The 23930-nt window shown below is 41.3% G+C and overlaps 1 protein-coding gene across 1 annotated transcript in view; it reads left to right on the top strand.

The window, feature by feature from the left end:
- adamtsl4 (ADAMTS-like 4) overlaps positions 1-23930 on the top strand; it is a 78840-nt gene that overhangs the window by 18453 nt on the left and 36457 nt on the right. The window contains exons 5-9 of the mRNA XM_055013544.1: positions 6697-6799; positions 16502-16641; positions 18187-18391; positions 19778-19962; positions 23030-23234. Of these exons, the coding sequence (XP_054869519.1) occupies positions 6697-6799; positions 16502-16641; positions 18187-18391; positions 19778-19962; positions 23030-23234 (838 nt within the window). The remainder of the gene's footprint in view (positions 1-6696; positions 6800-16501; positions 16642-18186; positions 18392-19777; positions 19963-23029; positions 23235-23930) is intronic.

The following is a 23930-nucleotide window of genomic DNA, read 5'->3' as shown; positions in this document are numbered from 1 at the left end:
CTTTTTTTCCACCAAAAAATGTTCAGAGATTTCCCAAAATATTGAAAATGTGGACATCAGAAGTTTCAGTGTGAAAATATATTTTTTCCCACATTTTCAGACTTTAAAACGGTTAATTTGACCCACAGGACGACACGAGGATTAAAGAACTAATGCTGTGCAGTCAGACCATTCTGCAAAGTTCTACCAGACTGAGGAGAACTTCCTTCATTTTTTCGACTTTTCCAGCAGCTTTCCTTTCTCTCTGCTGCTGTTTTACTCGTTATTTCCATCGTTCTTATAAGACCACATGTCCCAAAAACTGTACAATTAGTTAGCAAACAGCAGAAATCTGTCATATAATTATATTTTAAGCTGCTTTAAATGCTCTAAAACAGTGATTTTAGTGCAGTCAGACCGTTCTACCTGCAGATCCTCTGAAAGATTTCAAACTCTTCCTCCAGCTGCTTTTCTTTCTGCTCTTTCTTCTATTTTCTGGTCACTGAGTCACTCTGAACTTCACCTTTTTCAGTAGTTTTTGCTTCGTTCTTTGCTGCTCATGGAAGCAAGGTTAGAGCCTGACTTCAGTTTTATACATGAAGAATGTTTAAAACGACACAAGTTCAACCAAACAAACATCAGCTCATTAAACACGACAACTGAAACGACAGATCTGACAAAGAAAACCCCACAGAAAACAAAAGAAAATGAAGAAAAATGAAAGATGCAGAACAAGAGAAGATGTAGTCAGAGTCAAACTGTAGCTGGATGGAAAGTGCCCTTTTTCTGCTTTATTCTGCCACTTTTCTACCATTTTTCGACCTTTTTTCTGCCATTTTCCTGTATTCTTTCTTGTATTTCATAAACTTGGAGCAAAGTTGTGCTCCTGTATGTTGATTCAATCTTTCTTCTGTAGTGAAATCTGAAATTAAAGAGAGAGAAAGTAGGCAGGAGGTGATAATAAACCTGTTATCCATAGTATTTATCTGCTGTTAAAGTGAACCTCCTCCCTGTTACTGATTTAATGTTTAACTCATTTAAAAACCTGTAGACCCCCAGAATATTCTTTTTTAGTCCTACGAGAGGAAGAACTCTCAGATCCTCCTTCAGTCCATTTTTACACCTTCAACCTTCATTTTTACTTCATATTCTTCCTTTACGCGTCTTTAACTTCCATTTTCTGTCTTTTCTGGAGCCTCTTTATCTGCAACGCTGTACAGAACTAAATGTGGAAAAAGAAAACCTGTGCAAAAAAAAAAGCTGTAAAAAGTCTGGATTTATATCCACACATTTTACTGAATATTTTCTGTAATCTAACAAAAGAAATCTATAATTTATCAAAAAGAAAATGAGAAATATTCAGTAGTTTGTCGTGTACTACAGTGTTCATAGTTTTTATTCAAATCAATAAAATATCCATAAAATAATGGTATTTTTATTCACACTGGAAAAGATCAAAGTCGGATTTTTGACGTGGACGTTATTTATTTATATTTATTTACAGTCAACAGGTAGATGAATATTATTGTGATATTAAAAGACTTTATCTGGAAGAAAACAAATCTGGAATTAAAAAAAAAAAAAAAAAAAGTGGTTTTCCAATCCTTAATGTATGAAATCAGTTTTTCTTCAAATAATAATATCTACCAGTAAAATAACGACATTTCCAGATGATTTAAAAACCATGTCATTTTATGGTCGAATGTTGAAAAAAAACTAATTAATATTTAGTTAAAATATTTAAAGAAAAATCCAGTTTTTCTGTTCAGCTAACATTTAATTTTATACCTTTTACTGTGATTTTTCTAGATTTTACTATTTTTTATTTTGTGAAATAGAAAATCTGTAAAATAACATTAAAAAAAATTTATCTATTTTCAGTCTATAACAAACAAGAACAAACACCAGTAAAATAACGACATTTTTAGCTGGTTTAAATGCAGCAAAGTGATTCTAACTAAAGTAATTTATGGTTAAATATGGCAAAAGAATTAAATTATATATATACAGTATATACACAGTGTTTCCCCTACATTCATTTAGGAGCGGTGGCCCGTCATTCCTACATCCGAGCTGCAGCTCCTTCAAATTTCTTTTTTTGTTACTGTCGCTAACCCTCCACCACCATGTCTCCACCTTCACAGCAGAGTTCTGCACTGTGTCAGGTTCTACTGAGTCCTAAGGTAAACTACAGATAACTATCTTGCTCAGTATCTACTCTCTGATACGTCGGGTTAATACATAGACTGTATAGTCTACGGGTTAATACGACGTTAATAGTCGCCTTCAAAGTGACGTCACGTCCAGCATCCAGGCTCCAGGTCAGAGAGTCAGAGCAGCGACTTAGCAGAGAAAAGTTATTAGCTTAAAACAACTCATAATAGAGTCCACAAGTTAAACATCCCCTATGTGGCAGGAATTTCAGAGAAACTCAGGAGGATCTTTAACACCCACCAGATCCCAGTACACTTCAAGCCCAGCAACACTCTGAGGCAAAAGCTGGTCCATCCCAAGGACAAAATTCCAAGGGAGAAACAGAGCAATGTGGTGTACGCAGTGCAGTGCAATGAGGAATGCTCTGACCTGTACTTTGGAGAGACTAAGCAGCCATTACACAAGCGCATGGCACAACACAGGAGGGCCACGACCACAGGCCAGGACTCAGCAGTCCACCTCCACCTCAAGGAGAAGGGGCACTCCTTTGATGACCACAAGGTGCGCATTCTAGCCAGAGAGGACAGATGGTTTGAGAGAGGGGTAAAAGAAGCCATTCATGTCAAACTAGAACGGCCATCTTTGAACAGAGGAGGGGGCCTCAGACACCACTTGTCTCCCACTTACAACGCCGTTCTTAGAGCCCTCCCAAGGAGGTGCAGCCATCTGTCCCACCTGCAGTCAGGTGACCCCCAACCACCCTCCTAGAGGGCTGGGAGGGGTAACGACCGCCCATCAAAGGCTAACGACTCACATTAACACCTAACGAGTCTGTTGGTTTCGGGTCTTTGTCCACTTGTTTTTGCCACCACCCTCCTGGTGGATAAATATCTGGTACTCCCCACCAGGCTTTCAGAACTGAAGAAGCCTCTTGGATGAGAGGTGAAACGTTTTCGACTCACACGAGGTTAGTCCAGTTGCCATAACTTATGCTTGCTTGAGACTTATCATGACCTGGATGACTGAGAACATCCACAGATTTAAGTTAAACAGACATTCTCTAAATATTGATGTCCAGCTAACACTACGTAGCATATTGGTAGCTTCAGTTAATTAGACCCGGTGCCAACTCAGTGTCGCTAACATGAGTAAACTATTGATAGCATTAAGCTAATAGCTACATTCCATGTATGAATAAATGCTGACTGCATTTTCAGATGTGCTTGTTCAAATATTTTTTTTATTTCATTTTAACATTCAACTTTTAAAAAGCCATTTTCAACTGGCCATTCAATGAATAGGATGTACAAGGAAATCTGCAGTCAAGTGTCATTTGTACACACACATATATATATATATATATATATATATATATATATATATATATATATATATATATAAATAAAAAATTTACAGTTTCAGTTGATTTTTACAGTTAAATCAAAAATTTTTTTCTGTGATTTTACTAATTATTAGAATTTAGAAAATCTGTAAAACAAAAATTAAATAAATGCTTCACCATTTTTCTGTCCTCAATATTTTTATTTTTATTTCAAATAAAAACAAATCTCAGTAAAATATATAAATATTTAGCTAAATTAAATATAATAAAATATTGGTAATTTTGCAGTCAAACATTGGAAAAAAATTTGTAAAAATTCCCCCCCCTTTTTTTTTTTACAGTTTACATGCATAAATTATTTTAGTTTTTTTTTTATCATTTTATTACATTTAAATCAGCTAAACATGTCGTTATTTTACCAAGTGTGTGCTGTTATTTAAAAGGAAAATTATATATTTTATGGATTGAATATAAAAATGGTAAAATATATTTTTAAATGTTTTTTTTTTACAGATTTACAGATTTACATTCTATTTCATGAAATAAAAAAAAATTCTCGTAAAGTCACAGTAAAAGGTCTAAAATGATTTGTTAGCTAAACAGAAAAACTGGATTCTTCTTTAAAAATATTTATTTATTTATTTATTGTATTTTATCTTTTAATAAATAGTAATTAGTTTTTTCAGTGTTTGGCCATAAAATAAGATTATCAAACAGTTTTTAAATCAGCTAAAATGTCTTTATTTTACCGGTAGTTATGATTATTTGAAGAAAGAATTATTTTATATATTAGGATTGCAAAAGGACTTTTTTAAAAAAATTCCAGATTTGTTTTGTTCCCGATGAAATCTATTAATATTCCTCTCCACACACAGAGACAAGCTGGCTTTACATTGAATCTGGTTTAGTGTTCAGCGGAAACATCTCCAACCATCTCTGATCACGTTTCAAACATCTGGTGGGATTTGTGCAAACATTCAAAGCTCCTAAAAGAAACCGAGCCGAGGACAGAAAGTTTCACACTTCAGAGCAGAAACAGCGACGTCCTCCTCAGAAGATCCTGGTCCTTCAAAGACTCCTTTTAGCTCCACTTTGGTTCTCGTGGGAACCTTGGACCTGACGTTGGGGAACGTTCCAGATGTTTGGTGACAGCTGGAACGACGGAGACCAAAACAAAAGGAGAGCAGGAACGAATCAAAGCAGCGAAAGACAAGAAGATTGCAGAGCTGACAGGGATTAGAGCGGCTCAGAAACCTGAGATCACAGGGACAATCCGGAGGAGGCTGGGAAAAACTGGGAATCCTCTGGAAAAGGGAATAAAATACCGAATGTTTGTGGAACTTTAGAAGAGCTGAGGAGGCTGGAAGGGTTCATGTTAAAAGGAACAAAATCCAGACGTCAGTGAAAATGTTTGAGGAACTTTAAAAGCTGGAGACTCAAGTTCTGAAGAACAAAGATGAGCTTTGACATCAACCTAATGAAAGTTCTCCAGCTTCTGACCAACAGAAAGACGAATGCAGTCTCCGGTTCTGAACTAAATCTGCTGCGGAACTTCCTTAATCCTGCATTCTTTCTGCCGGCCAGAAAAACGACGTCTGTACTCAACTCTCATACATTCAACTGTAAAAATGAGGCCACGCTCCACTGTTTTTAGCTTTTAAAACTGTCCAATCTGAAGCTTTCTGGAGTCAGAAATAAGAAATAGTGTAAAAGAGCAGTGATGCCATGAAATGAACAAAATATTCAACAATAATAAAGATTGTCCCAAAATGACAAATAAAAATAAAAAATGGCACAAAATCAGATAAAACCACACAAATGAGGATTGATAATGATGGAAATAGGACACAAAAGGCCAAAAAAGTGCTGTTTGCTCAGAAACTCAGTTTAAATCTATGATATTTTATAAAAACAGCATTTAAAAATGGATCAGAAATAAACAGTCTGCATGAACTACGCTCTGCAAAAACCAAAATATTCTGATCTCCTTTTAGTAAACATGAAACTCTGAGTGGCTCAGCTGCAGCTTCCAGTCATTTAACTAAAAATCTGAGACTTTTCCTGCATAATTGGTGTCATTTAGGTGTTTTATTTGTCAAACTACTCATCTGTGATGTTCTTTTTCACATAAATCTGCCAAATCTCAGCTGAAATCTGGATATTTTATTGAAAGCACTTCATGCTGCTATTTTAAAATTTAACAAAAATCAACTGTGTGCATCAGGTAAATTCTGTAAAAAATAAAAAATTCTGAGCTCCTTTTAGCAAACATGAAACTATGAATGGTTTGGCTCCAACTTACAGACATTCAACAAAAAATCTGAGACTTTTGCTTGGATGAATTTTTGGATCTGTGACTGATCCATCTGAAACTTTCATCAGATCTCAGCTTAAAGTCTTGATTCTTCTCAGAAGCTCTTTATTCTGTATTGCATTTAAAAACTAGTCAGAGATCAACAGTTTGCATGAAGTAAATTCTGTAAAAATCAAAAAATTCTGAGCTTCTTTTAGCAAACATGAAACTCTGAGTGGCCCAGCTTCCGGTCATTTAACTAAAAATCTGAGACTTTTCCTGGATCATTTGTCTTCTAACCCCAGGAGGAATCTGAGGCTGTGAGATGATAAAAGGGGTAGAAATAATAGAAACCATTCAGATGCACACATTTCTCCTGATTTTTCATATTTCTTGCAGTTTTAGTCCTGTTTTTCCTCTAAAGCTGCAGGTTTCTGGTCTGCCTGATGTTCCAGCTGTGGTCCTCTTAAAACGACTCCATACAGACTCATGAGCACAACACACACTCGTACACGTGCACACACACTCGTACACGTGCACACACACTCGTACACGTGCACACACAGCCGTTCTGTAGTCGTGCACTGATTGCCACGGTGGATTTATGTGAGCTGCTGCTTCCAGAGAATCTATTATTTCCATCTGTTGCTGCCCAGAATGTAGCCTGGACCAGAGTGTGTGTGTGTGTGTGTGTGTGTGTGTGTGTGTGTGTGTGTGTGTGTGTGTGTGTGTGTGTGTGTGTGTGTGTGTGTGTGTGTGTGTGTGTGTGTGTGTGGAGAAGTGTGTGTTTGCGGAGAAGTGTGTGTTTGTATGAAGTGTGTATTTGTGTAGAAGTGTGTGTTTGTGCTTCTGTCTCATGTTAACGCTTCATTTGATATTTCTCCTCCACCCTCCACCTCTCTTTCTAACTTCCTGTTTGTGTCTCCAGGTGTGTTCAGGATCTTCTCTGGACTCCAGAGCCGAGCAGTGTGCAGCTTTCAACACCCAGGAGTTCATGGGTCGCCTCTACAACTGGGAGCCTTTTACCGAGGGTGAGGACTGAGTTAACACGCAACACGCTAGAGTTAACACGCTACACGCTAGAGTTAACACGCTACACGCTAGAGTTGAAGTGAGTTAAAATGATCCATAGTGGGCGGCTGTGGCTCAGGTGGTAGAGCAGGTCGTCCAATGACCGAAGGGTCGGCGTTTCGATTCCCTCTCTGTCCTAGTCATGTGCTGTTGTGTCCTTGGGCAAGACACTTTACCCACCTGGCCTCCAGTGCTGCTACTCACACTGGAGTATGAATGCGTGTGAATGTTGGTGGTGGTCGGAGGGGCCGTAGGCGCAGATTGTCAGCCACGCTTCCGTCAATCTGCCCCAGGGCAGCTGTGGCTACAAATGTAGTTTACCACCACTGAGTGAGAATGTGTGAGTGAATGAATAATGGATTCATTGTGAAGCGCTTTGAGTGCCTTGAAAAGCGCTATATAAATCTTATCCATTATTATATTGAGTTAAAATGAACCTACAGTGAGTTAAAATGAACCTACAGTGAGTTACAATGATCTACAGTGAGTTAAAATGATCTATAGTGAGTTAAAATGATCTACAGTGAGCTAAACGTCTCCTCTGGATGTTAAACGGTGAATCATTAAACTGACTCTGGGTGTTTCTGGTCGGAGCGTCGTCAGGAATCCTCGGCTCGCTGCAGTATCCAGGGAGGAGCTGAGAGGAAAAGCCTTTTATTTTCCCTCCTCCTTCTTTTTCTTCTTTTTCCATTGCTTCGTCCAACATCTCCTCCGTCTGCTGCCAGCTTCTCCTCCCTGCAGCAGCAGATTCCTGGTGGCTGAGATAGATTCAGGATGGAGGTGATGCCTTTCTGTCGCCATGGCGATCATTCCTCTTTGTTCCCAGCAGGGAGAGAATACTCCAGACTGGGAGGGAAAGCAGCTGGAGGATGATATCAGCTGCATTTAGGAGGAATGTGTTCGTATGTTCTCTGTTCTACGACAGAAACACCACAGTACTGCAGTACCAGTACACTCAGTACACACAGTACTACAGTACACACAGTACGACAGTACACTCAGTACACACAGTACTACAGTACACACAGTACGAAAGTACACTCAGTACACACAGTACGACAGTACACTCAGTACACACAGTACTACAGTACACACAGTACGAAAGTACACTCAGTACACACAGTACGACAGTACACTCAGTACACACAGTACTACAGTACACACAGTACGAAAGTACACTCAGTACACACAGTACGACAGTACACTCAGTACACACAGTACTACAGTACACACAGTACGAAAGTACACTCAGTACACACAGTACGACAGTACACTCAGTACACACAGTACTACAGTACACACAGTACGACAGTACACTCAGTACACACAGTACTACAGTACACACAGTACTACAGTACTACAGTACACTCAGTACACACGGTACTACATTACTACAGTACACACAGTACTACAGTACAGACAGTACTACAGTACTACAGTACACTCAGTACTACAGTACACTCAGTACACTCAGTACTACAGTACTACAATACACACAGTACACACAGTACACACAGTACTACAGTACACACAGTACTACAGTACACTCAGTACTACAGTACTGCAATACACACAGTACACACAATACTACAGTACACTCAGTACTACAGTACTGCAATACACACAGTACACACAGTACTACAGTACTACAATACAGTACACAAAGTACTACAGTACTACAGTACACACAGTACACACAGTACTACAGTACTACAATACACAGTACTACAGTACACTCAGTACTACAATACACACAGTACTACAGTACACTCAGTACTACAGTACTGCAATACACACAGTACTACAGTACACTCAGTACACACAGTACACACAGTACACACAGTACTACAATGCTACAGTACACACAGTACTACAATGCTACAGTACACACAGTACTACAATACTACAGTACACACAGTACTACAATGCTACAGTACACACAGTACTACAATGCTACAGTACACACAGTACTACAATGCTACAGTACACACAGTACTACAATACTACAGTACACACAGTACTACAATACTACAGTACACACAGTACTACAATACTACAGTACTACAATACACCAAGCGTCCAACACAAACCAGATTTTACAGACTGAAGCTCATTTTAACCCTTTAAACTCCTTTAACCTCCAGCTGTTCAACATAAAGTCCTGGAAACAAACTGAAGGAGAGAAAACTCAGAAATAAAGAAATATTCTTTGGTTATTTCTGACAAAAACTACAAAAACCTGGAATCAACATGTTCTACTTGTTCTCAAAGAGTCCACAGATGTTTCTAGCTGGAACAGACAGGAGGCTCAACTCCACTGTAACTTTTAAAGGCCTGTTTTTCCTTTAAAAAGTCTCCAAAATGACCAAAATGTGTCAGCTTGAAACTGGAATAACAGAAGAAAAATGTCCTTATTTTCTAATTTCAGCTGGTCTTTGAATGCATCATGTGTGACATTTGGTTCAGACAGAAATTAACCAAATCTGTGCTTTAAATCAGGATATTTCGTTAAAATCACCAACTACCTCCATGTTTCCTTTCCGGACTCATCATTAGTAGATGTTGCACCATCATTACTAGATGTTCCACCATCATCAGTAGATGTTTCTCCATCATCAGTAGATGTTTCTCCATCATCAGTAGATGTTTCTCCATCATCAGTAGATGTTTCTCCATCATCAGTAGATGTTTCTCCATGCTGGATGGACCTCCAACTACCTGCTCCTCCGTTCTCTGTTTCTGCTGCTTTTATTTGGTTTTCCTCTCAGTATCTCTGAGGAAAAACTGCCTGCAGTTCCTGGAAACTCTCAGAGTATTTGTCATGCCAGTGCCAGTCACAGCTGAGTCAGTCGTGACTTTTTGGTTTCTCCAATGAACACGAGATTTTTTTGTTTTTGTAGAACATGTTTGGGGCAAACAGTTACTTTTTTGGCAGATTTTTAAATGAGACATGTTGAATAACATGATTCGGATGAAATATCACAACTTTAAGTTCTGGCTTAATTAAATTTCCACACATGATTAGTTCAAAACTGTTCAAAGTAGAAAATCTGATAATTTTTTCTGTTTTTATTATTTCTGGCTCTAATAAATGATGTGATTTGGATGAATAGTTAAAGAAAAAAGATCTTTTATTCAAAGAGTAGCTTTGATTTTGCTTTCAGGATCATTTTTGACAAGTTTTGAGTAATTCCAAATGCGTTTAGTTTGTGTTAGTGTTGAATTTTTGTTGTTTTCTATCTTTTCTGTGACTCTTTGGTTTCATTTGCATCTTTTTGTGTCTCGTTTTGGTCGTGTTGACTCACTTCTTGTTGTTTTGCATCTTATTTGTCACTTTGTGCCTCGTTTGCACCATCCATCCATAATGCATCCATCCATCATCCATCCATCCATCATGCATCCATCCATCCATCATCATCCATCCATCCATCGATCCATCATGCATCCATCCATCCATCATCATCCATCTATCCATTCATCCATCCATCATCCATCCATCATGCAGCCATCCATCATCCATCCATCATGCAGCCATTCATCATCCATCCATCATGCATCCATCCATCACAGAACTTCCTTGAGACCAACTAAAAGTCCTTCTCCATAGCCTCCCCGAATTCCTCCCACACCTGAGTTTTAGGCCTTTTGGCCAACCGGTACCCATCAGCTGCTTCAGGAGACTCCCGAGCCAAGCAGGCCAGAAAAGCCTCCTTTTCCAGCCTGACGGCTTCCCTCCCTGCTGGTGGACACCAGCAGGTTTTTGGATTGCCATCAAGACAGACACCAGTGACCTTCAGGCCACAGCTCCTAACAGCTGCTTCAGCAATAGAGGCTTTGAACATGGACCACTCAGATTCCATGTCCCCAACCTCCCCCAGGATGCAGGAGAAAGTCCTCTGGAGATGGGAGCTGAAAACCCCATTGACAGGGTTCTCCTCCAGATGTTCCCAGTTCACCCTCACTACATGTTTGGGTTTACCAGGTCTGTCCAGCAGTCTTCCATCGGATCCAACTCACCACCAGGTGGTGATCAGTTCACAGCTCTGCTCCTCTCTTCACCCGAGTGTCCGAGACATCCGGCTGCAGGTCTGATGATAAGACTATGAAGATGATCATCGACCTTTGGCCTAAGGTGCTCTGGTACCAGGAACACTTAAGAGAACCTGATGCTCCAACATGGTGTTTGTTATAGACAATCTATGACCAGCACAGAAGTCCAATAACAAAGCACTAGTCTGGTTCAGATCAGGCTGCTCCTCCCAATCACCTCCTCCAGGTTTCTCCATCGTTGTCCACGTGAGCGTTGAAGTTCCCCAGGAGAACGATGGAGTTCCCAGGTGGTCCCCCTTCCAGGAACCTCCCAGAGACTCCAAGAAGGCTGAATACTCTGAACTGCTGTTTGGTGCATAAGAACAGACAACAGTCAGAGTTTATCCTCAGAGAAGCGACCCTCTGGTTCTCCAGGGAGAACTCCAACAAAGTGGTGCTCAGCCAGGGGTTCCTGAGAATCCCCACACCCTCCCCAGTGCCTCTCACCCTGGCGAACTCTGGAAAAGGAGAGAGTCTAACCCTCTCCAGGATTCCGGTTCCAGAACCCTTGCTGTGTGTGGAGGTGAGCCCATCTATATCTAGCTGGTATCACTCCTCCTCCCCACCAGCTCAGGTTCCTTCCCCCCAGTGAGGTGACGTTCCACATCCCCAAGGCTAGCGCATCCAGGCACCTGCTCCTGCCTACTACCTGGTGGGCATTGCACCTGACCCGACTTCCTGCCCCGCAGGTGGTGGGCCTACTGGGCGGTGGCCCCGTGTCACTTCTTCAGGCTGTGCCCGTCTGAGCCCCATGGGGCCCCAAGACTCGGCCACCAGAGACGCTTTTGTGAGCCCTCCCCCCCCTCAGACCTGGCTCCAGGGGAAGGTCCCGGTATCTCTAACCTGGGCGAGGTAGCAGCTTCACTTTTTTGTGCTGTCATCAGGGTTTTCTGAATCGCTTTTTGTCCGGTCCATCCACCAGGACCAATCTGCCTTGGGAGACCCTACCAGGGGCCAAAACCCTGGACAACAGAGCTCCCAGGATCACAGAGACACTCAGAGTCCTCCAGGGCTGTGCAGAGACCTGAGACCTTTGGAGGGGCAGGTGCTCAAAGTTAAAAGGGGGCACATGGAGCAAGAATTTGAAACATCATACAGAAACATACCTCATAATACAAGGTGCAGCAGTGGCTAAGTCTCAGGACTGCTGATCAGAAGGTCATTGGTTCAAACTCTGACCTGTAATGTAGTGTATTTGAGAAAAATTATTATTTTGAAGCTGAATTTACATCACCATTAGACACTGGACTGTTTAACTGTGGCTACTCTTCCTGGAGTCCTTGCTTTTAAATTTCATACCTTTTCCAGACATGTACTGTAGAGCCACGGATTTGCTCCATGGTGCTGATTCATAATCTGCCCTTTATTATTCGTAGTGCTAATAATAAGTTTAAAAACAATTAAATGATATAGGAATCATGTATTTAAATGTATTTGTACTTTTATTCAGTTTGACTATCCACTTTGCACAAGACAGCAAGGTTCTAAAAGTTTTATATTTTATATTTAGGCATATTATATTTAATTTGTCTATCTATACAAATGTTATAAACAAGTACTGATATCTTTAAATGAGAGGTTGAGAAAATCACAATTCCAATTCTTCTAATTATTATTGTATTTATACTGCAGTAGTCCAAAATTGTGTGAAAATGCATGTACGTAGTTTCAGTGAAATAACATAACCTCTGTCTCATTGCCTCTAGAAACAGGAAACACACTGCAACTCACTGACAGTAAAATAATACATCTCTCTGATGCACTTTGCCCATGACAACAGAAACATACAGAAACAAAAAGAAGCCTGGCAGACTTTATCCTCTCAGCAGCTGTGTGGTTAACTAGCGGCTAGAACTGATGACAGGTGTGTGTAGAGTCAGACACACACACACAGGATGCTCACTTCATCAGTCATCTTGCAAAAATACACCGTACATAAACGAATCCCGCTGCAGAACCTCCTCTCCATCAGGACCATCAGTTGTTGATGTCCTCCCTCGGGTCTCCGGTTTCTAGACTAGCGGCGCTAGCGCAGAGCTACAGGGAACATCTGGACCCCTCAGAGCAGTGGGGGACGTCTACGTAGATCACGTGACCGACCGACGGTAGATCTGAATTATTTTTAGTTTTGTTTTATTTATTATTTTGGTCCTCAGAGACTTTTACACACACGCACGCACGCACGCACGCACGCACGCACGCACGCACACACACACACACACACACACTTACAAATAAAAACAAAATTAAATAGAATTTAAAAAAGCAACTTTGACAACAGGGCACTTTGGGCATCAAGGTTCTTCAGCCCCCTCCCCCCTCTGCCTGGAGTACTCCACCGCGGTAAGGTGGCGATTCAACGGGGGGTCATTTACATCATTTTTTTGTTATTTTGTCACATGTTTGTGTCATGTTTTTAGTTTTGTGTCTTATCTGTGTCACTTTGTGTCTCATTTGTGTTTTTGTTGTTTTGTATCTAGTTTGTTTCCTTGTGAGTCTCATTTGCATGATTTTGTGTCTCTTTTCTGTTGTTTTTGTGGCGTTTTTGTCATGTTGGTGTCTTATTTGTGTTGAATTTTTGTCATTTTCTGTCTTATCTGGGCCACTTTGGTCTCATCTGCATCATTTTGTGTCTCCTTTGTGTTTTTTGTGGTTTTGTGTCTTGTTTGTTCCCTTGTGAGTCTCACTTGGATGATTTTGTGTCTCTTGTCTGTTGTTTTTGTCATGTTGGTGTCGTATTTGTGTTGAATTTTTGGCTCCATCAGTTGTTCCTCCTTCTTGTTTTTGGCTCCTATGAACCTCAGATTTTGTTCTTATTTCCTCCAACCTCTGGTGTTCTGCAGCAGGAGTTTAGGCGTGAACTGCTGCACGTGCAGGTGTTGTTTTACTTGAATATTTGCCTCCAGCCGCCTCCCCTCTTCCTCCCCCATCTTCCCCATCGTCCCCCAGCCTCCCCCGTCCTCTCCGTCCTCCCCGTCCTCCCCTCTCCCTTCCTGTTGCTGCTGCAGTTTGTTTAGATGGAGAGATAGGGGGGAAGTATATTTAGACGACATATGTTCCACTGTCTGAACACTGAGCTCAGAGACGCTGCAGCCCGAAGCAGATTCACCACAAAACAGCCGACAAGCCGGACGGGACGAGGCTGAGAGAGCAGAAATAAACGGAGGACAGGAGGAGGGATGAGGAGAACGAGGAGGACGAAGAATGGTGGATAAAAAGCTGCAGAGACGACAGCAGTCCTCCCACTTTCACTGTCTCCAGTCTAATCTCTCAAAGAAAACTATGACAGACAGATGGAGAGAAGCAGGATGGAGGGATGGAAGGAGGGATGGATGGATGATGGATGGATGGATGGATGGATGATTGATGGATGGATGATGGATGGATGGATGATTGATGGATGTATGTATGATGGATGGATGGATGATGGATGGATGGATGGATGATTGATGGATGGATGATGGATGGATGGATGATTGATGGATGGGTGATGGATGGATGGATGATTGATTGATGGATGGATGGATGGATGATGAATGGATGATGGATGGATGAATGGATGGATGATTGATGGATGATGGATGGATGGATGATGGATGGATGGATGGATGGATGGATGGATGGATGGATGGATGGACGGATGGATGGACAGATGGATGATTGATGGATGGATGGATGATGGATGGATGGATGATGATGGATGGATGATTGATGGATGGGTGATGGATGGATGGATGATTGATGGATGGATGATGGATGATGGATGGATGTATGATGGATGATTGATGGATGATGGATGATTGATTGATAGATGGCTGGATGGATGGATGATTGATGGATGTATGACGGATGGATGGATGGATGGATGGATGGATGGATGGATGGATGGATGGATGGATGATGGATGGATGGATGGATGGATGGATGGATGGATGGATGGATGGATGGATGGATGGATGATTGATGGATGATTGATGGATGGATGGATGGATGATGGATGATGGATGATGGATGGATGATGGATGGAACTCCTCCATTGCTCCTCTTCCTAAATCTTCCCTCCGTCTGTCAGATGCTGGGGCTGAGATATCCACACTGACATTATGATTTATTTGTTTAAATTACTGTGAATTTATACCCAAAAACCAACATTCAGATTAATTTAAATCAATTCAACCAATTAAGAATAAAACAATTCTGATTTCTAGTTAATTTTTATTGGACCTGTTGCCTGAAAATGACAAACAGCTGTTAAAACCAAATATGTGAGAGATTTATATTAATAAATAAAAACACAGCAACATTATTCAAATTCATCAATTAAACCAATTAGAAACTAGTTATCAATAACAAAGATCTGATTTAAAGCAACATTTTTATTTCTACTGTTTAAAGTTTTTAATAAAATCTCCATTCCTGCAGAAAAACACCAGGTTTCAGTGAGTTAGAGGAAAGAATTCTGTTGGCCAAGAAGAAATTAAAATTAATTAAACCAATTAAAACAAACATTTAATTCAAATTATGGTTTCTGATGATTTTTTTAATTTAACCAGCAGGTTTGAAATGTTTGCATATATATATATATATATATATATATATATATATATATATATATATATATATATATATATATATATATATATATGCATATATGTACATATACTAACCCCCCCCCCCCCCCCCCCCACACACACACACACACACAATCTTTACTAAAAAAGCCAATAAATCATACAAGGAACATATTTTAGATTACTTTAGCATTACATATTTAGAATGTGAATGAATCAAGTTCTGAGACCTGTATATTTGGATAAACTGACTTTTAACATTTTTCTGCAAATAAATATCGACACTAAGATCAATCTCATGTTTAGAAACATCTACAATATTTGATAACAGAAACCTGCTGTAATGATAATAATAATAAAATGTCCTTCTATGCTGATGACATATTTCTATACATTGATGAAGAACTTTCAACATATTTTAAAAGCTTTCACAGAATTTCTGGACTGAAGTCTCTGTTTCCTGCTGAACTCTGAATAAACAGTTTAATGTGTTGGAGCTGATGTTTAGCTTCTCTGCTGCATCTTCAGAGCAGATTTATAAGCAAACCAACACTCCTCTCTATGTGTCACACTGTTTTTCCTGCTGTTTCCTGGTGAAAACATCCAGTTTAAAGAAGTTTCTTCATGTGTGACGTCTTTCAAACTTCCACCACTCAGACCCTAAAGACATGAAGTCTAAATATTTGTTCGTTGGACAGGATGTGGAGGAATAAAACTGCAGGTGTCTCAGTTGAAACCTCAGCTCTTTCATTGGGATCACTCGTTTCCTGAACTTTATCTCACAGATTTACAGTTTCAGAATCAGATGTTTGGGTTCTATATGGAGTCAACCAGACCAGGTTCTTAAAGGAACCAGACAACAGAATAAAATGGCTTTTACATTATTTTCATGTTTTAACCTAAAGGTGCAAATATCCATCAGTTAACAATAAAACTAGACAGAGGAACATAGTTTTATGCTTTCTGGTTTTTAATTTGCGGTATTTTGTGTTTCTGTTGCAGTTGGTTTGGACAAACAGTGTGAGTTGACCTGCAGACCAGCCGGCTATCGATTCTACGTCCGTCAGGCAGAACGAGTCCGAGACGGAACGACCTGCTTCAACATCAGCATCAACGACGTCTGCGTGGACGGAAGATGTCTGGTGAGGTTTAGATCTTCAGATGTCTGGTGAGGTTTAGATCTTCAGGTGTCTGGTGAGGATTAGATCTTCAGGTGTCTGGTGAGGTTTAGATCTTCAGGTGTCTGGTGAGGTTGAGATCTTCAGGTGTCTGGTGAGGTTTACATCTTCAGGTGTCTGGTGAGGTTTAGATCTTCAGGGGTCTGGTGAGGTTTAGGTCTTCAGATGTCTGGTGAGGTTTAGATCTTCAGGTGTCTGGTGAGGTTTAGATCTTCAGGGGTCTGGTGCGGTTTAGATCTTCAGATGTCTGGTGAGGTTTAGATCTTCAGGTGTCTGGTCAGGTTTAGATCTTCAGATGTCTGGTGAGGTTTAGATCTTCAGATGTCTGGTGAGGCTCAGATCTTCAGATGTCTGGTGGGGTTTAGATCTTCAGATGTCTGGTGAGGTTTAGATCTTCAGGTGTCTGGTGGGGTTTAGATCTTCAGATGTGTGGTGGGGTTTAGATCTTCAGGTGTCTGGTGAGGTTTAGATCTTCAGGTGTCTGGTGGGGTTTAGATCTTCAGGTGTCTGGTGAGGTTTAGATCTTCAGATGTCTGGTGAGGTTTAGATCTTCAGGGGTCTGGTGGGGTTTAGATCTTCAGGTGTCTGGTGGGGTTTAGATCTTCAGATGTCTGGTGAGGTTCAGGTCTTCAGATGTCTGGTGAGGTTGAGATCTTCAGATGTCTGGTGAGGTTTAGATCTTCAGGGGTCTGGTGAGGTTTAGGTCTTCAGATGTCTGGTGAGGTTTAGGTCTTCAGATGTCTGGTGAGGTTTAGATCTTCAGGTGTCTGGTGGGATTTAGATCTTCAGATGTCTGGTGAGGTTTAGATCTTCAGGTGTCTGGTGAGGTTTAGATCTTCAGGTGTCTGGTGAGGTTTAGGTCTTCAGATGTCTGGTGAGGTTTAGATATTCAGGTGTCTGGTGAGGTTTAGGTCTTCAGATGTCTACAGAGGTTTAGATCTTCAGGTGTCTGGTGGGGTTTAGATCTTCAGATATCTGGTGGGGCTTAGATCTTCAGGGGTCTGGTGAGGTTTAGGTCTTCAGATGTTTGGTGAGGTTTAGATATTCAGGTGTCTGGTGAGGTTTAGGTCTTCAGATGTCTAGAGAGGTTTAGATCTTCAGGTGTCTGGTGGGGTTTAGATCTTCAGATGTCTGGTGAGGTTTAGATATTCAGGTGTCTGGTGAGGTTTAGATATTCAGGTGTCTGGTGAGGTTTAGATCTTCAGGTGTCTGGTGAGTTTTAGGTCTTCAGGTGTCTGGTGGGGTTTAGATCTTCAGGTGTCTGGTGAGGTTTAGATCTTCAGGTGTCTGGTGAGGTTTAGATCTTCAGGTGTCTGGTGGGGTTTAGATCTTCAGGTGTCTGGTGAGGTTTAGATCTTCAGGTGTCTGGTGAGGTTTAGATCTTCAGGTGTCTGGTGAGTTTTAGGTCTTCAGGTGTCTGGTGGGGTTTAGATCTTCAGGTGTCTGGTGAGGTTTAGATCTTCAGGTGTCTGGTGAGGTCTTAATAATATAAAAGTTCTTCTCCTCCAGACTGAAGGCTGTGACGGCGTCCTGGGCTCCGACTCGGTGATCGACCGGTGTGGAGTTTGCGGCGGACATGAGACTTCCTGCAGAAAGGTGACGGGAAGCTTCCAGAACATCACGGTTCCTCTGGGCTACCACAAGATCCTGAATGTCCCACCAGGGGCCACCTTCATCAACATCACGGAGAGGAGAGCCAGCCCCAACTACCTCGGTAGGAAACACAACCAGACGAGTCAAAGAAAAGAGAAACGCTGGCCAGGAAAGTGCAGATCTGGAGCTGAATCACTGCGTTTGACAGCTCTGAGGCTCAGAGTTTGTCTCTCTGCTGTTGGTCCATCAGACTCCAAAGTCTCCGTTTGTCCGTCTGGAGGCCTTTTGAGCTCACAGGAGCCTTTTCCTTAAGAATCCAGCAGACATTCAGCTTCTTTAGATGTTCACCGATTCTTTCAGAATGAGACGCAGAAATGATTGAATCGATGAAACATCAGGATTCTGAGCTCCGATTTGTTGCTGGACATTAAACACAACACAGACGGGCAGTTCAAAGACCAGCAGTTGAAGATCCAAACGTTCTTTCGAGCTTCACTGAATTTATTTTCCGTCACTCCTGGTTGCAGCCGAGCCACAGAGGAGGACAAAGATTTTAGTTCTTTACAGAATCAGGTTTGTGCAAACGGCCTGTTTTTAGCAGAATGAAGTGATTCTGATCAAACATCTCGACTGGAAGCTCAGATTTATTTTCCAGTGGAATTCTGTGAGTAGTTCAAGGACCATCAGAAAGTTGAAAATCCAATGCTATTTCCTTTTTTTTTTTTTTTTTTTTTGCAGTTTCTGACTGATTAATGGAACCATTGCGGGGGGGGGGGGGGGGGGGGCTTTCAAAGCCCCTGGTGACTTCTGCTTTTAAGATGATTAAATATATTTTGATGATGATACTTTTCTACTTTTATTTTGAAGGCAGGTATTTTGTTATTTTTCAGATCTGAGACAGAAACTCTCCTGATTTTTGCTGCATGACTCTGAAGATTTGTTTAAATTTCTCAGATGGAAGAAAACGTCTAACCTGATTAGTTTAAGGACAAAAAGAAAATCGATTGAGCATTCTTTGAGTTTTTTACAGTGTCTTGCTCTGCTCTCGGCTCTTTTTGGTGATTTTTTTCTTTTAAAGATAACATCCTTGTCCAACGTGCTGCAGGTTTTAGGGTTTTATGGATCTGATTGTGATGCTTTTCTGCTTTTACTGAAGTGCTGATTTGAATGCATGACTCGGTGCTGGAACTTTTTAAGTTGAAAGTCAGATTTTTAGTTCTGAGACTGTTGGTTGCAGCAGAGTCAGTCATGCCTTCACGGTTGCACCAGGAGGAACAGAATTTTTAATTTTTCACAGAATCTGATTCTGATAATTGGCTGATTTTTGGGCAATTTTTAAAAAGACCCAAGTAAAATAAATTCATTTGATGAAATATGAAGGTTTCTTGCTCTGAGACATGCTTTTATTTTGGTGATTTTTTCTAAAGCCATCATCCTGTCACATCTCCAGAGGGTAAAACTAAATAAAAAGTGAAATGAATGGTGCTGACATCCTGTGTCTCTGCAGCTATGCGGAGCGGCACCGGGGCCTCGGTGGTGAATGGACGCTGGGCCGTGGACCCTCCAGGAGACTACGAGGCGGGAGGGACCACCTTCACCTACACCCGACCCAGAGCTCAGGCGGAAGGGGAAGAGGAGAAGGGCGAGTCCCTGAAGGCACCGGGACCCACCACGGCTCTGCTGCAGCTTTATGTGAGCATTAAGGCTTTTATTTTAAGCAAACAGGAAGCAGGACGCTGCAGATTAGAATCGCTGAATGTTTCTCAGATCCATATGACTGTTGGAGCCTGAGGCGCTCTGATCCAGATCCCCCAGATGGATCCAGATTCAGTTCAGTTCAATTTTATTTATATAGTGCCAATTACAGTCAAATTGTCTCAAGACACTTTACAGAACCCATATGCCTGAACCCCCAGAGCAGCCCTAAGGAGACAGTGGCAGGAAAACACCCTTTTAACAGGGAAAAAAACCTCGAGCAGAACCCGGCTCTAATGTGGGGGAACCATCTGCTGCTGGCCGGGTGGGTTGAGAGGGACAGAAGAGGTAGAGAGGTAGAGATAGAGGGATAGAGGTAGAGGGGTAGAGGTAGAGAGGTGGGGGGGGGACACAAGGACCATAAAACAGACAGTTTAATACATGTATGATCAGACAGATGATACATGCAAAGTACAACTAACATGGAAACTGATTATAGTTTACTGCTATGGTGTATGACTCTGGCATTAAATATACTACATATATAGCTGGTGGTAAATTCAAAAATATGTAGATTAGCAAATCAAGTATGGTGAGGGTGATGCAGAGTAGATTGATGGAAATGGGCAGCTAGAAGCAGTGGGCTGGAGGAAGGTCAGCAGCAGCAGCATCCCACAGATGGAGATTAGGCCAGTTGGTGGGAGAACCACCACAGATCTGAAGCATCCAGCTCTGGGATCAGGGACACTCGGAGAAAGGACACGGAGAAACAGAGTGAGTGTAATGCAATAATGGTATATATATATATTAAATCTAATGGTAGATAGAGAAGGGCTCAGTGCATCCAGAGAGGTCCTCCAGCAGCCTAGGCCTGTAGCAGCAGAACTAGGGGCAGAACTAAGGGACGTCCAAGAGGAAGACTCCAGCTGACCCCCTCAGGGTCCCCCAGTCAGTCCTAACTATAAGATTTGTCAAAAAGGAAGGTTTTAAGCCTGGTCTTAAAATTAGAGAGGGTGTCCGCCTCCAGAACCCAAACTGGGAGCTGGTTCCACAGGAGAGGAGCTGATAACTGAAGGCTCTGCCTCATATTCTACTTTTAGAGAACGCGTTAATTTTGATTCATTAATTACAGCGAAAATAACTTGTTTAAAATAATAACGCAATTAATTGCACCCTTCTCACTTCCCTCATTTCTGGCACACCGGTAACTCTGATGAACATTCCAGCCCAGTAGGTGGCGGTAATGAACCTAAAGTCTGTTTGTAGCCATGAAGAAGAAGCACAGGAAGCACTGAGTGAAGTCAGGCACTGGTGAACAGTGAAGGAAGATGAGATTGAGCTTGTTGGACAGAAAGTTTTCTTTTAAAAATCTTCCTGATGGCAGCTTGGATAAAAGCCTGGTTGTGTGTAAATTGTACAACAAAGAGTTTTCTGATCACTGCGTCACTTCAAGCCGACGGTATCACCTCAATGTAAAACATGTTGCTGTTAGCACCAGAGCTAACGTTAGCTACGAGTCATGCTAACGGCTAACGGTGTAGCCATCCCATAATAGACCACTTTTCTAGACAGTGCTTGAGCTTACAGAAAGTCTTAAAATGTTGAATAAAATCGCTATAATTGCACTTAGATTTGCAGTAATCTGTGAATGTAGCAGACAGATGAAAAATGCAGATAAATAGAAATGAAACATTTTTGTGGTTTAAATTTTTACTCCATCGAGGCTCTGCCTCCTTGGAGGAGGAATAACCTAAACAACAAAAATATCTTTTTAAAAAACTTAATTATAAACTTTTTGTTTATAAAAAAAAATAACATGAATAAAAATTGATATTCCTATAAAAAGAACCATCAAAATTCCACCATTTATCAGACCCAGAAAAGATGAAAACAGAATGAATCTCTGGATTTTCAACTTTCTGAAGCTCCTTAAACTACTTATGCTGATTTTATGTGCCATACAGTGGAAAAAAACAACTAAATTCAGGCTTTGTCATCAAAATCACTTTTTTCTATATGTCCCATTTTCCTTTTTTAAAATAAATTTTAAATTATAAACACGTATATGTCTATTCATTGATTCAACTGTCAACCACAATTTTATTGGAATTGAAAAACTTCACTTATTGTGTCAAATATTGCTATTTGACAAAACTGCAATTAATCGCGATTAATTAATTACAAAGCCTGTAATTAATTACATTAATTTTTTTTACTCGCATCCCACCACGAATATATATAAATTAGGACATAATATTGTAAAAAAAATAGAACTTATGTTGTTTTTCTGCAACAGTGGGTTGTACAAGGTTAGAGTAGAAGAACTCCTGATGATGTTTGTTGATATAGATGGAAAAGACGAAGAAGCTTTTATTTCCAAATCTTTGCTTCTGTAGAGACAAAAAGAGGACAAGGTTTTTGGGTTTGTGTCGTGTTTCACGCCAAGGAAGTGATTTCTCGTCACGTCTGGACCTTAAAGTGCCTCCAAGAATGCTTTCAGAGTCTCTTCATCTCAGACTGTTTGACAGCTTCAGCTTCAGGGATTTTAGCTTCATGGATTAAATACTTTCCAGGATAATTTATTTAAAATCTGCCCATAGACCCACTAACCCTCCCTTTATCAGATTTATCCTCTCATTAAATCTGAGGAACTATAAAGATAAAAACCTGAAAGTTTCTTATATCTTCTAATCTGGAACATTGGACAGCAGATCAATAATCTCTGTTGATGGAGGAGTTGATCCTGTTTCCAGAATAAACCACCGATCGGATCAAAAAGTTCTGCTGATTAGTTTTACATGATTGACTTTTGGCCTGCAGGTTGTTTTTCAGTAATTTTTTTGGCCTTTTTGCCTTAAATATATTATTATTGTTCTTATTATATATTCTAGAGAACAGTGGAGAGAGAAGGACAGGAGATGACATGCAGTAAACATCCGTTGGTCGGACTCGAACCCATGACCACTGCGTTGGATCATAGTTCCTCTTGGGTTTAAACATGAAGCCCAGAGTACACATCCTGCAGCTCATCCTGACCTCCTGCTTTTATTGTTTTTCCCTCCAGATCATTTTCCACAAGGAGAACCCCGGCATAGACTACGAGTTCTATGTCCCACTGGAGAAGAAGGAGGAGAGGCTGATGGAGAGGGAGGCGCCCAGAGAGCAAGCGAGGGAATGGCCGAGGGAACAGCTGAAGGAACAGCCGAGGGACCGAGAGCCAATGAGGGAACAGCTGAGGGACCGAGAGCCAGCAAGGGCATCGCTTCGCAGTACGTCCAGTCAACCTGCTCTGTCCCGTTAGCTGTAGTAGCATCCGTTAGCTGCAGTAGCATCCGTTAGCTGCAGTAGCATCTGTTAGCTGCAGTAGCATCCGTTAGCTGCAGTAGCATCCATTAGCTACAGTAGCATCTGTTAGCTGCAGTAGCATGGAGGCTGCAGTAGCATCCATTAGCTGCAGTAGCATCCGTTAGCTGCAGTAGCATGGACGCTGCAGTAGCATCTGTTAGCTGCAGTAGCATCCATTAGCTGCAGTAGCTTTCTGTTAGCTGCAGTAGCATGGAGGCTGCAGTAGCATCCGTTAGTTGCAGTAGCATCCGTTAGCTGCAGTAGCATGGAGGCTGAAGTAGCATCCGTTAGCTTCAGTAGCATCCGTTAGCTGCAGTATCATGGACGCTGCAGTAGCATCTGTTAGCTGCAGTAGCATCCGTTAGTTGCAGTAGCATCTGTTAGCTGCAGTAGCATCCGTTAGTTGCAGTAGCATCTGTTAGCTGCAGTAGCATGGAGGATGCAGTAGCATCCGTTAGCTGCAGTAGCATGGAGGCTGAAGTAACATCCATTAGATGCAGTAGCATCTGTTAGCTGCAGTAGCATGGAGGCTGCAGTAGCATGGAGGCTGCAGTAGCATCCGTTAGCTGCAGTAGCATGGGCACTGCAGTAGCATCCGTTAGCTGCGGTAGCATCCGTTA

Source organism: Amphiprion ocellaris, chromosome 9, assembly GCF_022539595.1.
Source record: "Amphiprion ocellaris isolate individual 3 ecotype Okinawa chromosome 9, ASM2253959v1, whole genome shotgun sequence".
NCBI lineage: Eukaryota > Metazoa > Chordata > Actinopteri > Pomacentridae > Amphiprion > Amphiprion ocellaris.
This window is presented reverse-complemented; position numbering and strand designations above follow the sequence as displayed.